Source organism: Diuraphis noxia, unplaced genomic scaffold (assembly GCF_037042655.1).
Source record: "Diuraphis noxia isolate RWA-SAM2 unplaced genomic scaffold, SU_Dnox_SAM2 contig0005, whole genome shotgun sequence".
NCBI lineage: Eukaryota > Metazoa > Arthropoda > Insecta > Hemiptera > Aphididae > Diuraphis > Diuraphis noxia.
Genome location: NW_028301715.1, coordinates 25,630,039 through 25,644,338, shown reverse-complemented (window position 1 = coordinate 25,644,338; position 14,300 = coordinate 25,630,039). Strand labels below are relative to the sequence as shown.

At 36.2% G+C, this 14,300-nt stretch overlaps 1 protein-coding gene across 1 annotated transcript in view; it reads left to right on the top strand.

The window, feature by feature from the left end:
* The window catches only part of LOC107163509 (uncharacterized), a 54,258-nt gene extending 40,878 nt beyond the window's left edge, over positions 1 to 13,380 (top strand). The window contains exon 2 of the mRNA XM_015510972.2: positions 11,267 to 13,380. Coding sequence (XP_015366458.2) covers positions 11,267 to 11,694 — 428 coding nt within the window. The 3' untranslated portion in view covers positions 11,695 to 13,380. The remainder of the gene's footprint in view (positions 1 to 11,266) is intronic.
* Positions 13,381 to 14,300: the final 920 nt, after the last annotated feature.

The following is a 14,300-nucleotide window of genomic DNA, read 5'->3' as shown; positions in this document are numbered from 1 at the left end:
TAACGTTTTGTCCCTGGAAGAAACGAAATACCCGTCCGACCAAAGGTATTAGGAATAGAAAAAGAAAAAACCCATCACCCCGCTTGCCCGGGCTTAATGGTGATTTATCATTGACCGTCGGCGGCATGAAAGCAGAGACGGGCGCGAGACCTGGGTGACGGTGCCTAAATACCCCGGGACCCCAGTTAGTTTAACATGTCGTAATCCTTTAAATGGGCCCCGTAAACTACACATATTATATTATTATCATATTGTGTATTATGTGATAATGTAATGACATCGGTGAAAGAAACCGCTTTTCTTCCCCTCCGATCCGTTCTACTATATATAACTACCCAACCACCCACACACGCAAACACGCATTATACATGCACTCAAACGCCCACGGTCTGGACTGTGACGTTTTTAGCATCTCCTGATTTTAAAATCCTTTTTTCATCACATTACGAACGATTATAGTATGATATATATTATTTATTATCATCTGCAATATATTAAAGAAATCATAACCGTGTACGTATAATATACTAATATGTACCTATTAAAACCTATTAATGTGACCTATATGTTTTATAAGTTTTAAAGAAATTCGCAGGCTCGCAATATACTTAGCTGTTTCGAAGCAAAAAAAAAATGTCAGAGTAATAAAATGATTTAATTAGATGACGAATTGCAGTCGAAGGATGCTTTCTATTAAGCGTCTACGCGCGTCACACTTGCCGCTGCCGTCGTAGTGATGATGAGCGTCTGCATTATTATATTTTATTATTATTATCGCGCTATTACACGATTCTCGTCCGATTAATTGTCCGTGTCAAATTTAATCCCAAACTAATTCACCGTTTATGGGGTCCATGGAGGATATGAGATTCCTTATACACTATATACACCGCTTGCTGCAGCAGTGCGTATTTTACGAATATTGTAAATTGAACGGCCACCCGCGGTGTTATGTTAAGTCATATATATATATATATATATATATTAACGAGCGGAGGAGGAGAAACGGTCGTTATAATAATATACGTTACACGTCTTTTTGGCGAAATTCTCTTAAATGATTGTTCCCCTCAAATTGTTGTGTTCATGTTCAAAGTCTTATTCGGCTAACATTTTAATCTATCCCCTCCTTCCTTACTAAACCTTTACGTCTCTTTATTCGTCCGCTAAAATCTCGACGTACATATAATATTTTTTTCCTCTCCATCATTCCCGCGCGGTACTAAACTCGATTATCATATTTTTCCAATCGAACGCGTCATTCATGATGTGACTTGGGCTAGGTGGTTATGCGGCAGATGGATGGATTTTACTTAATATATTATTATTTTAATATTATACGTCATCGTACTTACGAATACCGTCGTTCGGCCACGCCCCTTGTCCCACCCTGTATATATAATAATATTGTTATCATATCATATAATGTAGGTATAGCACGCGGAATCGCGGAACACGATTATCATACACGACGCGAATAAAATCATCTACATTCGACGGTTGTAATACTTGTAATACGAGCTCACTGCAAGTTTAGGTAGGTATGTAATTGTACAACGATCCACTCAATATCGAACCGATTACGTCCTCTGCTACGCGTATTATCCTGTCTCCCGAGGCACCGCCGGTATCTGCAGGTTTTGAAAAATACTCTTTTCAACTCATTAATACAACATGATAATATATAGGTACCAGGGAAAAAAGAATGCACGAATCACAGTTTTCGCAAACCACCGATGATTTACCGTACAGTATGTCATGATTAAAATAACAATATATCTCCTTCTTCAACGATAAGCCGCGCTCGAGAGTAACATTACAATATATATATTTATACATTTATACCAAGTGTCTCGCATAGTGTTTATACCCCTTACAAACCCGCTCACCGCCAATGCCATCTCCACAGATTTTTAAACCTGATCGTTTTTAACTGCTGCACGAAACCAAAAATGTATATAATATATACGGTATAATGATTCGAAAAGAAGTTATAATATACCGTCTCGAGAACGAATCCGGTGCTGATGCGAAAGTAAGAGACGACCTGAACAGCGTATATAATTATTATTATTAGTATTATTGTAAGACTCCGGAACTCTGCGTATAATATAATATGTATACCGTTGTGTTATAATAATAACGTATATGTGTTGTAATAATGATCTGAATGCGCCGTGGTCTCGGTAACAAGATTCGGATTACGTTCCGACAGCGGCTTGCTCGCAGTAGGCAGTGTTATAGCGTATTGCGTGCGACGCGATATATACATATAGGTGTTGCCATTGTTTTTTCTCTTATCCATTGCCATAGAGTATTATAATACATCTGGCTTAGTGTGTGTGTGTGTGTATAGATATTATATGTGTGGATAGGAGGACCACGGCCGCGGTGGTGGAACGAACGACTAATTAGTTTAAGTACACGTGTGTGTGTGTATATGACAAGGTCGTGAATCATAATTAATATATTATATATATATTACTTTACTTTACATATAACATCTATACATATATATATATATATATAGATAGATAGATAGATTAGTATCGCAATTATTCAGCGCGCTATTCTGGACGTCATCGGCGTGTATAATATGTGTGTGGGTGTCTTGTAGAGTTTTTGATGCAATCAAATAATATAATAAAACTAAGGCCTTAGAAATAAAAACAAATGTCAAAATAATATTTAGTTTTGTATATTGTGTTGAAGTTATAATAATTAATAATTATTACATAGCGTTTAATAACTTGAATCATACTAAACTAGGTACATCTACAAACTACGGTAAAATTTGGATACACCACGCGTTGCCATAGTCACCTTATATTTTATATTATTTTTAATTTCGATTTCTAGTAGATCACTTTACCCACACGTTTTATCGAGTTATCTCTTTTGTCTTTTAGTTTTCGAACGAGTTATAGGTACCTATACGAGTGGTTAAAATGTCTGTTTTTTACAGATGATAATAAAATCATGTATCTATACCTATATATATGCAAATATACATACCTAGGTAGGTCCACCAATTTAGCCTTTAATAATCTTTATGTACAGATTACACGATGGCATATAGTGTAGAATATATATTCGTTATAAATAGATGACGAATGGCATCACCTAATGTGTGATAGAATTTCAAACGTGGCATGGGTGATGGGTGGACGGGGTTGGAAGAAGAGAAACAAGAGAAAAGACAATGTTTAAAAAAAAATCTGCACATTTCATTTATTATCGGTAACCTCGTCACAGTCTAATCCGACGATGATTATGAAACCGGAGGTGCTAGTTAGCGGTGCGCTTTGTACCGCGCTCTCGACTGCTGCCGGCTAATATCGCCTTGTCACGTTTAATTCAATATCTTATTAAAAACACGATACTCGCGTCACCCCTCCACCAACTCGAGTGTTTCCACCCCCACTTCACGGATAACACCTCCGATCCACAGGTCTTCGTCTACTCGCTCACACACTCCTTACACTCATACACACACAATAGAAATGACATATATTATTATCTCTCTTCTCGTAACGCGAACAATAATAATAATTTAATGTTCGGTACTCTGTTCCGCCGCCGCAAAGCGCGCAACGATGATAATATATAACGATTATTGTTTCTCGTTGCGATGTACCATACTCCCCCGCCACAATAGCCGCACTAATATCTTCGGCTGATTATTCTCACGCGTCTCTGCAGTCCCCCTTCTTCCCATCGTGCACTATAAAACTGCATCGATTTAATTGCAGCACCACCTCGGCAAGGCGGTCACGACAACCGACGGACGGGTACATGATAATAACTTAAGTAAATCGTACCCGCATTATAATATACGTACGGGTGTAGTGTAGGACATCGAGCGAGTATTATATGAGTAAGCGGAGAAGGAATAGGAGGAGAGAGTAGAAGTAGTATATAATATGTATACCACACCGCGGGTATATAATATTATACTTAATGTATATGTGTGTGTGTGTGTGTGTGTGTGTGTGTGTGTGTGTATGTGTAATGGGTATAATGATGAAAATTTTCGATTAGTAGGTGCCTCGTTTACGATCATCGGGACGCACACCAGAGACGTTCCGAACAAAAGGACGAAACGAGATCGATCAGAGTCAAAACCATTAGAGAGCCAACGAGCCTGTATTATTTTTATATTATTATTTTTTTTTCATGTACACATCTCGCACAGTTCTCTTTGGACAACTATAAGACTGAAGCTAATTAATACGGCTGAGTCATTAATTGGTTCAGCGGGGATCCTTTGTTGTTTAGCCGCTCGTCCCACAGACGCGCAATGCAGGTACCTACACGGGTAGTACACACACACACTCACATACACACACGTGAATACCAAAACAATACATATCGTTTGCGTAGGTACGTATACTTAAAAAATTATATATCTCACGACGGCGATACACATTATATAATATTATACAATATAATCACATATTCACATATCTAATATTAATAATAATTATTAAAATTTGATACTATCATAATGTATAAGATAATAATAACATATGTATTATGTAGGTACCTATGTATATGGTTGGTCACGGATTTCATGATTGTTGCGAAATAACGAAGAAATTGGTGGACCCTCTCATGGGCCATGGCTTCGTGTATTTGCTATAATTTATGAAAAACTAAATAATACATTTTATAATGATGTGTATATTATGTCGTCCAATAATATAATGCACTCAGCACTCCATCAACATTTAACCTCCGACCCCAGTGTACGCACAATGGCATCAATAATTATTAAATTATACAATGGATCATTTCCTCGCCACGTCATGATAATATATGGTGATGTGGTTAGCCGATTTTTGTAGCTTTTGTTGCAGTTTTGTGCTACGGCCTACGGCCTGTATATATGACGACAAAAATGTGCGATTTCGCACCGGTAAACTAAAATTTTACGGTGTTGCGTATAGTATATATTATATTATATAAACGTATTATTCGACGGTTATTGCTGCAGGTCGAGCGCATTTGCTGCCTGTCTGTCACGCCACGCGCCGGCCGAAGGTCCATTATAGATCACGTTTTCGAACTAAAAAAAATTATAACACGGCAAAATATTGTATTATTGTTATTATTATTATAGACGCGATAATATTGCAGATTTACGTGTTTAATATCAGCGCGATCGGGTTGACTATGCAAGAGTTGTGTACCTATATATACCTATATAATAATAGATATAGACAATAACTGACACCGTGGATAATATGCCTTCGATCTGTTTACGCATTTGCATGATAATTTGGTAATATGTATATATATCATGATAACACGTATATGTATAGTGCCGACTAATAATGTAAACTCGAAAATATAATTAATTTTTTTATCTCTATCGTACATACCTAAATATAATATGTACACAGAGACCTGGGGGACACGTCTGCGGCGGGCTCGCGGGCTTTTCGCACTCGGGTCGTGAGGCCGATCTGATTTTTTTTTGTTTTCGTTTTTTATCGCTTTTGTCGTCACGGTTACTCTGTGCATGAGTCCCGCACAATTTCCGGCCTCGTTAATAACGTCATAATGGTAATAATATATTTAATATAGGCAAATCCGCCGGGACGATCGTAAAAAAGTTCAATTTTACGTACACGCACTGCGACCAACACTATATACTTCTACAGTAACGTAATTTCAATATCGTATGTGTAATATATATTATGCATGTATGCACTCTGCGCGTACATATTCACTAGCAGCCATAATCGGCCGTTAAAGTATAATAAATCCGAACGAGATCATATAACTACACCACCTTGAGTAGGAGAGATATAAGAGGAAACCTTTGATAATTTTTCACTTGGAACGAAACAGTTAGTTTAATGCTCTGATAACATCAGTGTATTGATTTATCCATGGATAAATAAATTAATAATTTGTAGAAAAATAACGTTTGCTCTATAACAAGTTGCCTCATCTAACTTTTTTTTAACGTTTTATTCAATTTGTGTATGCAGTATATTATAACATCACATTACGTAATAGTAGAGAAATTTAAGATTGGGGATAACTGCGGGGTTTTGTTAATGTGGACGTGGGGGTGGATCACCGAGACGGGTTGGAACTTTGTAACTATTGTCGATTGACATCATTTGATAATTTCTCATATTACCGTCCATTTTACAAATATTATTCTTTCGATTTTATATCCATAGATTCCAGGAGTTCGTTTGTTATAAAAATAGTAAAAGTAGTAATCGATATATATACCTTTACCTGACTTAAAAACAAAAAAAATAACTATAAGTAGGTACATACAACCTGTAACAGCCGAGAGATCATATTATGTATACTTATATAATTCATAATAAATCAATATTCATTACCAAAGATGTATTCGTCTTCGAATTCGATGATAATCGGTATACACGATATAATACGTTTTTTGATAATGATATACGAAGATTTGCCTCTCATCCCTGCAACGTATCGACCAATTATTTATAGGCTCGTCGGATTTATCCGCTACAGTTAGTACTTATTATATATTATACAGAGGTGTAACATAATAATATACGGTGTAAATAGAAAATTATATAATATTATCACGTCGTGGTAAGTTGAGACACAACGTACGTTTATATACGTACAATACTACGTACTTGATGTAGGACACCATATTATAGTTTATTACGTGTAAGTATTGTATTAATGGAACACACGACATGTTGTGCTCGCCTCTATAGTATTACCTATTTCCGATATTGCTTTTTTCGTCGTATTCGAACCTAACCTTACGCGCGCACGAGAACAATTTTGAGAACCCGCGCACCGGAATGTCGGGGCCCCGGTGTCGGCGGCGGCGGTAATAAGAAGCGATACGATCAGAGGAGCCGCCTCTGCTGTTTAGTCACACCTGCCATGCGCGGGACCTTTGATGTGGCCGCCGACATGAGACGGCGCGCCCCGCGGCTATTACCCACCGCCGAGGCACGCCGCGTAACTTACCGTAGCGCCGTAACGCGCTGCTCGGCCGGACTCGGCTCGGCTCGGCTCGGCCGCCGCCGCCACCACGACCGGCCCAGCACGTATATTTTAATATGATGGTAGGTAATAACATTATATTATATACGCGAAGATATTACCCATATTAGATTGTTGTAATAATACTTACGCGTTATCGTTGTTCGCATTGAGGATCATATTATTATTATTATAGAAGCGACAAGGCAGTTGCGATAAAATTACTACATGAACGTTATATTATTATTTGTATCGATATTATAATAATATATTGCTCACTTATATAATATATTATATAGCCATATAAAGATGTTTTATATTATCATGTCAATGTACTGAGCGTTAGCTAATATAGTTTTCGACCAGTTATTATTATTATTATTAATTTATCGACAGCGATATTTTATAGTCATTATTCGTGATACACGGTAGGTATGTGGGCTATACAAGTTACAACGGGTTTATAATAGTTCTCTTTATTGTATTATCTATTTGTTTATTAGTATAATATGCGAAGTGCGATGGTCTGCTCACGACGGCAGTTAGTTGTTTAATTGTTGAAATACAATAAATTAGAAAAATTATCATGCCGTTAATCTCGACAGATTTTCGGTATATTCGACCAAAAATTAAAATTAACAAACTTTAACTCTTAATAATAATAACAATATTCATAATGAACCTCTCTGTTAAACAGCGAAAAATCGCTGAGCTCGACAACGACGACGACGATAATAATCCGGAATTTTCGACCGCACCATTTCTGCTGCCTACGCTCTCGAGCGAGGAACCGTCATTACTTCATTAGTCACCAGTCTATTTGAAAGGGCCTCTGTTGTTTGCCATTTTCCAAAACGGTGAACGCATTAATTGCCGCCATCGAGAGCGTCGTACGAGATAGAGAGCCTTTTTACGCGTCGGAATCATACATTAATTTTAATTATAATAGTTTATAAGACAATAATAATGAAAGCTTTATCTGACGAATGTAAAGTACAAAAAAAAATCGACAAACCGTCTGAAAACAGAACAGAAATATTCTCAGGGTACACACAATACGTTTAATGTTGTACACGTCACCGAGGAGGACCGAAAAATTCCACGGATCAAAATAAGTGTGAAATAAGTGACCGCCGCCACCGCCTCCATAGAGTGATTACCGGACCGTGGCATTGGTCGGCATTACGCGGGGTAGTTGTTGTGTATAGTGTTGTTTAGTGGTAATAATCGTGTAAAAACATGGACACAAAGGAATAAGGAAAAATAAAATACAAATCTTTTGCCACCCACTACTAATGCCGCCGCCGATGAGAGACGTGAGAGACGTCCAATTAATGGTGTTGCGAGCGGTGTGTGTGGGGGGAAACGTATTTTTTTTTACTAGCTTATCAAATGCACATTTTACAATAATTTATACTACCTACAAATATTATACATAATATATGTTATATACGTTGTGCACACGTGAAAGTGCATTTTTTTTCTCGAACATAAACTACGCACCGCGCCGACGGCCTTCACATATTATATTCGAAAATCTTTGGCTATTAAATCAGAGAGAGAGAAACAGACGTTTCGCTTGTCGTTTGCTCGTTAGTTAAATTATGAATTCCTACTACGAGTATACACGTTCATTCGTATAAATTCACAGATTACAAATTAGCTGTGGAATTCGGTCGGTCGGTTGGTCGCTTCTTCCCGAGCAATAAAACAGCCATGCCCGGTTGCCGTTTTTTATTTTTATTTTTATTTTCCTTTTTCTTCTTTTACCGCTTTTTAATTTTTTATTGCGTATTTTTACTAACGGCACGCGCTCGTCCTGAAAACTTAGTACAAAAACGTCAAAATCGTGTTTAAGAGTGGCCTGACCTGTACACTCGTATTTACGAGTATTGTTCGATGGAGGGACTGAAGAGGATCTCCAACGGAAGCTTAAAAAGAAAAAATCGTTTTTAGAATATAAATATATACACATAACATATATTATTGCATTATTAAATAATATAATTGAAACGCATTACATATATAATACGTTTGCTATCCACGAACCCAGCATCATGCCGACGTATTATATTTTTGGAAAACGACCTGCAAAAAGAAAAATCCTATCACCCTTTAGAGACCGCGCGAACAACTCTCCTCGGTAATATAATAAGTAATCACTGTAGTTATTACTCCTATAACTACTTATGTTTCTTAAATTCGTTTCGTTACAATAATATACTATTCACTATTCAGCACCGAAATTTCTGACGCCAAACGATAGCTTCTATCTTGGGAAACGTCGGAGGGTGTGTTATAGTGCACTTATTGTGCTCCGTAAAAGTATAATATTATAATAATTATTATGTTGAATTCCGTCTCACGCATTTTCGAGATTAACGACGATACATTCTGTAACGTCGGGCGGTAATATTACGTATAATATATTAAATTATTTGTAGTTTTTATATATACAATAATAACAATAATAATAATAGTAATTAATAGCGACCGCTTGCCAGTAAAACATTTAAACGGCGTGTGCGTGTCATTTATGCGCTGCAAAGATGAAATGTGATTTATTCGTTCAAACGGCGGATTAGTCGCGGTTCTGTAGTTTTGTCGCAGTTGACATTTTTAACGGGTTTTCTCGTGAGTGCAAAACCGAACCCTTCTCCGCAATTTTTACGGCCGCGGCGATAAGTCTTTTTCTGCCGGCGATCGTATATACCGTTTATTATTATTATTTTCGTACCCATACATTATATAATATATATGTATCATACAATTTTTTCAAATGTTGTTCGCAATGTTCTCGCGGCCGCTGCTCCATATTTTTGATTTACGTTTCGCCATCGACAACATCGCTCGTGTTATTATTAGACCACTAACATGGTCGACGGTCGTTATATAATATAATATATTATATACGATGTACATATTTTATATTATATACTTATATTCATGCCGCCGCCGTTTTAAATACGCCCGTCAATAGTCTGGCCGTCTCGTTATATTATTAAATTCTCAGGCGTGTCAGCGTCGCGATTATATCGAAAATGTTTGCGCCCCTAATCGCGCGTTTCGAACCGAATCAATCGCGGCCGGCCGCGGGTCAATCGATTGTGCACACCCGATTTGTATACGTAAACGATACATACAGAAATATATATACTCTAAGTATATATCTGCGTGTTATCGTTATATATACATATAGGTACCTAACCTAATATAATTATGTATATATAAATGCTGTACGAACGGCGTGTCGTATCGACGAATCGTAACCGTCCGATAAATCGCACTGCGATGACTGTATATTATACATTGCTACTGCTGCTGCTGCAGTGCATGTGTATAACGCTATTTGCGGTGATTAATAATAATTACCGAACTTCCGAATTCCGTTTGGTCGCGGTCGCGGATCATCATCGATAATCCGGAGCTCGTGTTCATCCGGGCTACAAACGAATCCAACTCTGCCAGCCGAGAGCGTGTCAATAAGATAATATTCTAGGCAAAACCACTCTTCGCATTTCTCACGGAGATTGTGATTTGGAAGCGATGTTAACACACTGTGTACATTACGATATATAATATAGTGCCCCGAGTAGGCTTCGTTGACTGTGTGTTTGACGCGTGTTCGACCGTTGGATAGAACTGACTGCGATCACAAATCAATAACGCAGGTTATTAGGTATCTCCGCGGACGATCTATAACATAAACGGTTTCAAGTTGTATATAATACCTATATATATACCGTGAGCTGCGCCAGTATAACTTTAAAGGCCACCATCGTCCTATATTGTATCGTTTATACTGTCATTTTTTTTTTTTTTTTAAATAAATATGACGAGTTTCACGTGGCAATTAAAAAATTTTCCGCGTTTTTTTGAAACCCAGAGCTCATCTGTTGTTCGATGCTTGTGCATATATTATATCGTAGCATTTCAGATATGTCGAACGGTCGAATAAAATATACTAAATATATTGACATTAGAATTAATATAAATGTATTATCACCTTTGATTTTCAACGGTGACATCCCGAGAAATACTTTTCCGACCGCGCAATAGGTATCGTGTCTTAAAGTGTAAAAATCACGAGTATAAAAAAGTCTGCGCGCATGTTTTTTTTTTTTTTAGAATGCTTCTTCGTTTTCACCTTTTTTTTTGTTTTCATCGAGAGCCGTCGCGCAGTACCTTAGGGCTTTCATCATTACGTGTGAATTTCATCGACCGTTTTTTACTAAAAAAATGTCTCGTTTTCTGTTCACAGATACCAGTTCCAGTCATCTGAACCTGTTCAACTCGCGGTCGCAGCCCAAAAAGAAGCGCAAGTCGCGCACCGCGTTCACCAACCACCAGATATTCGAGCTGGAGAAACGATTCCTGTACCAGAAGTACCTCTCGCCGGCCGACAGGGACGAGATCGCGTCCAGCCTGGGCCTGACGAACGCACAGGTCATCACGTGGTTCCAGAACCGCCGGGCCAAGATGAAACGCGACTACGAGGAACAGAAGAAGGACCGGGAGACGCTGGCCGCGCTCAGCGAGCACAAGATATTCTTGGAGACGGCCCAGAACATGGGAATACTCAAGAAGAAACCGCAACCGGCATTGGCGGTGTCGGCCGCGTGCGGTTCGCCCACCGATCACCTGTTGCAGCAACAGCAACAGCAACAGCCGGTCAAGTACGACGAATGAACATTTTCGTAGGTTATTGCGCGAATGTATTATATATATATATATATATATCATACATTAAAGTTTATTATGATAATATTATATTATCTGTTATTCGTGGTCGTCGGCAAAATCAGCAGTCGTGTCTGTAGCAGCTGCACATAAAATGCAACACTGCACGATGCAATATAATGTTCAGTCTATAATAATTTTATAATAATAATTATAGGTGTTTCGTTAAAACAAATAATAACGTTCCTCGTAGGTTTTCTAAATTTTCTGAAAAAAAAAAAAAAGATCTTAATTATGTAAGCACGAGGCGCATCCCTAAGACAGTGTGGTTGTATAGTTGTTATCGAAGAGTCTTCCGACGACACCACGCGACCACGATACCCATCGCCCATAATCCGTGCTGTGTTAGACAATGGTATTGAGATCTCATTTTTTTTAATTTTTCTTTTTCGTGGCATCGTAGCAGTAAGCGTAACCCACACGATGATGAAATCGGCGTGTGAAAACGTAGTGTTTACTGTTTAGTATTTATTTTCCGATCGGTCGCCATGGACGAGAATCAAACGATTTAAAATAATAATATTTCGGCCGCTGTGTTTATTTATAGTATAAAAAAGTAGGTATATTGATCCAGGTGGAGATGATGTGATGGTGGTCCGAAACTGCCAACAAAACATTCGATTGGCTCGTGCGTCCTAGTCTTTCTCACTATATTTTATATACGGTTACTATGTTATTATTATCATTATCCATACAAAATAAATCATAAAATATAAATAAATAATCTTAATATAGACGTAATTTATAGAACAATAATGATAATGATATTAGCATGCGTAGAGTTATAACAATATAATAATAATAGTACCTAATAATGTCACGGGAGAAACGGTACGTATAGTGTAATAATGTGTATCGTTTTTCGCGTTAATATTACTATAGGAGTAGATAATATTATAGTGTTTGTCGTTTTTTAAACGATTGTTGCAAGTACAATAATCGTATTGAAATCCATTATTATTATCATTATTATGTGTGCAGTTACAAGTTATTATATTTATTTTTACGCCAGTAAGTTGTGTAGGTATAATCATATTATTATTAAATATTATGTTCGGTAAAACTTAATTTGTCGTAGGGAACTAGATCAATTGATACACGTTTATATATATATATATATTATTATTATTATTATTATCCTTTAAAAAAAAAAAAAAAATTGTAAATAAATTTGTTCGTGTAAACGCTTTGGCTCCGGCCGGCGGCCGCGGCAATATACATAAAACTTGTACAATATATTTTTAGATTTACATTGTAATATAATATAATAATATTGTACAATGTACATGTATATCCAATTTTGTAAATACCCCGTAATTTATACTTATACTGTATATTATACTAATAAATTGTTCGTACACTATTATCTTATATACATTATACATATAATTAATACATTTTAGATATATGTAATGTACATTTTATATTATTACTACGCGCTTGTTATATTTTGTTTGTTTGTTATATATATATATATTATATTTGTTCGTACTTAATTTTTCGTTAACCCAATACCAAAAAAAAAAAACCACAAAAACATTTTTTTTAGATTTTGCACTTTGTTCGTATTCATATTTGTTTACATTATTATATTATATTATATCGATTAACTACTACTACTATTATACTATATAAATCATAAACTATAATAATATATTTGTACATATTATAATATTGCGTAATATAATATTATATATCTATATAAATATTATACACACGCATTAAAAGACAATTTTTTGTTTTATCCCAATCAATTTCTATTGTCGTTGAATAACTGAAAGTAATGAATAAACGATTAGTTATATTTTATTTTTCGTGCAAATTGTGTACTATTGCAAAAAATAGGACTGGCCTGAGATCGACCACACTTTTATATAGTGTGATGCGTTTCGTACCAAATAACCTATAGTAACATTAGTAACTGTTGCACATATTATCTATACTTATATAAGTTATATATTGTATACACCTCAAAGTTTGGGCTGTTTTAAAAATTAGTTAATAGTTATTAGCATCATAATAATAGTCTAAAACTGCGTGGTAAATATTACCATGATTAAAAAATTAATATTTATTTATAAAAATATTACGTAAGTAAATATTTTAAGTTTAAGGTACAGGTTTCTGATGAGGAATCGGTGGAAAAAGACGAATATCATAGAAGCTACAATTTAGTGCGTCGTATGTCCCAAAAACGAAACCATCGTTACAATGTGATGTACAAAATAATCGTTGGCGTCACACAAAAATTATAATAGCGTATTGACATATATAAATGCATCTCTGCAGTTCACCCAACTGGAAGTAGGTAAAACAAAATATTCCACCATGGTGCACCAACACTATACTGCTAAAATCGTAATAATCGTGATGTCGTTTTAACATTAGAATAAGTCACACGACAGTCGTAATATCCGTACTTTTACGTGAATACTTTTTCGGCATATCCTCTTCGTAACATATATACACTGTCCGCTGAACAAGTTATATATTACATTAGCGTATACAAATATATAACTATAATATAAGGGCATGATAATAATAGTTATATGCAC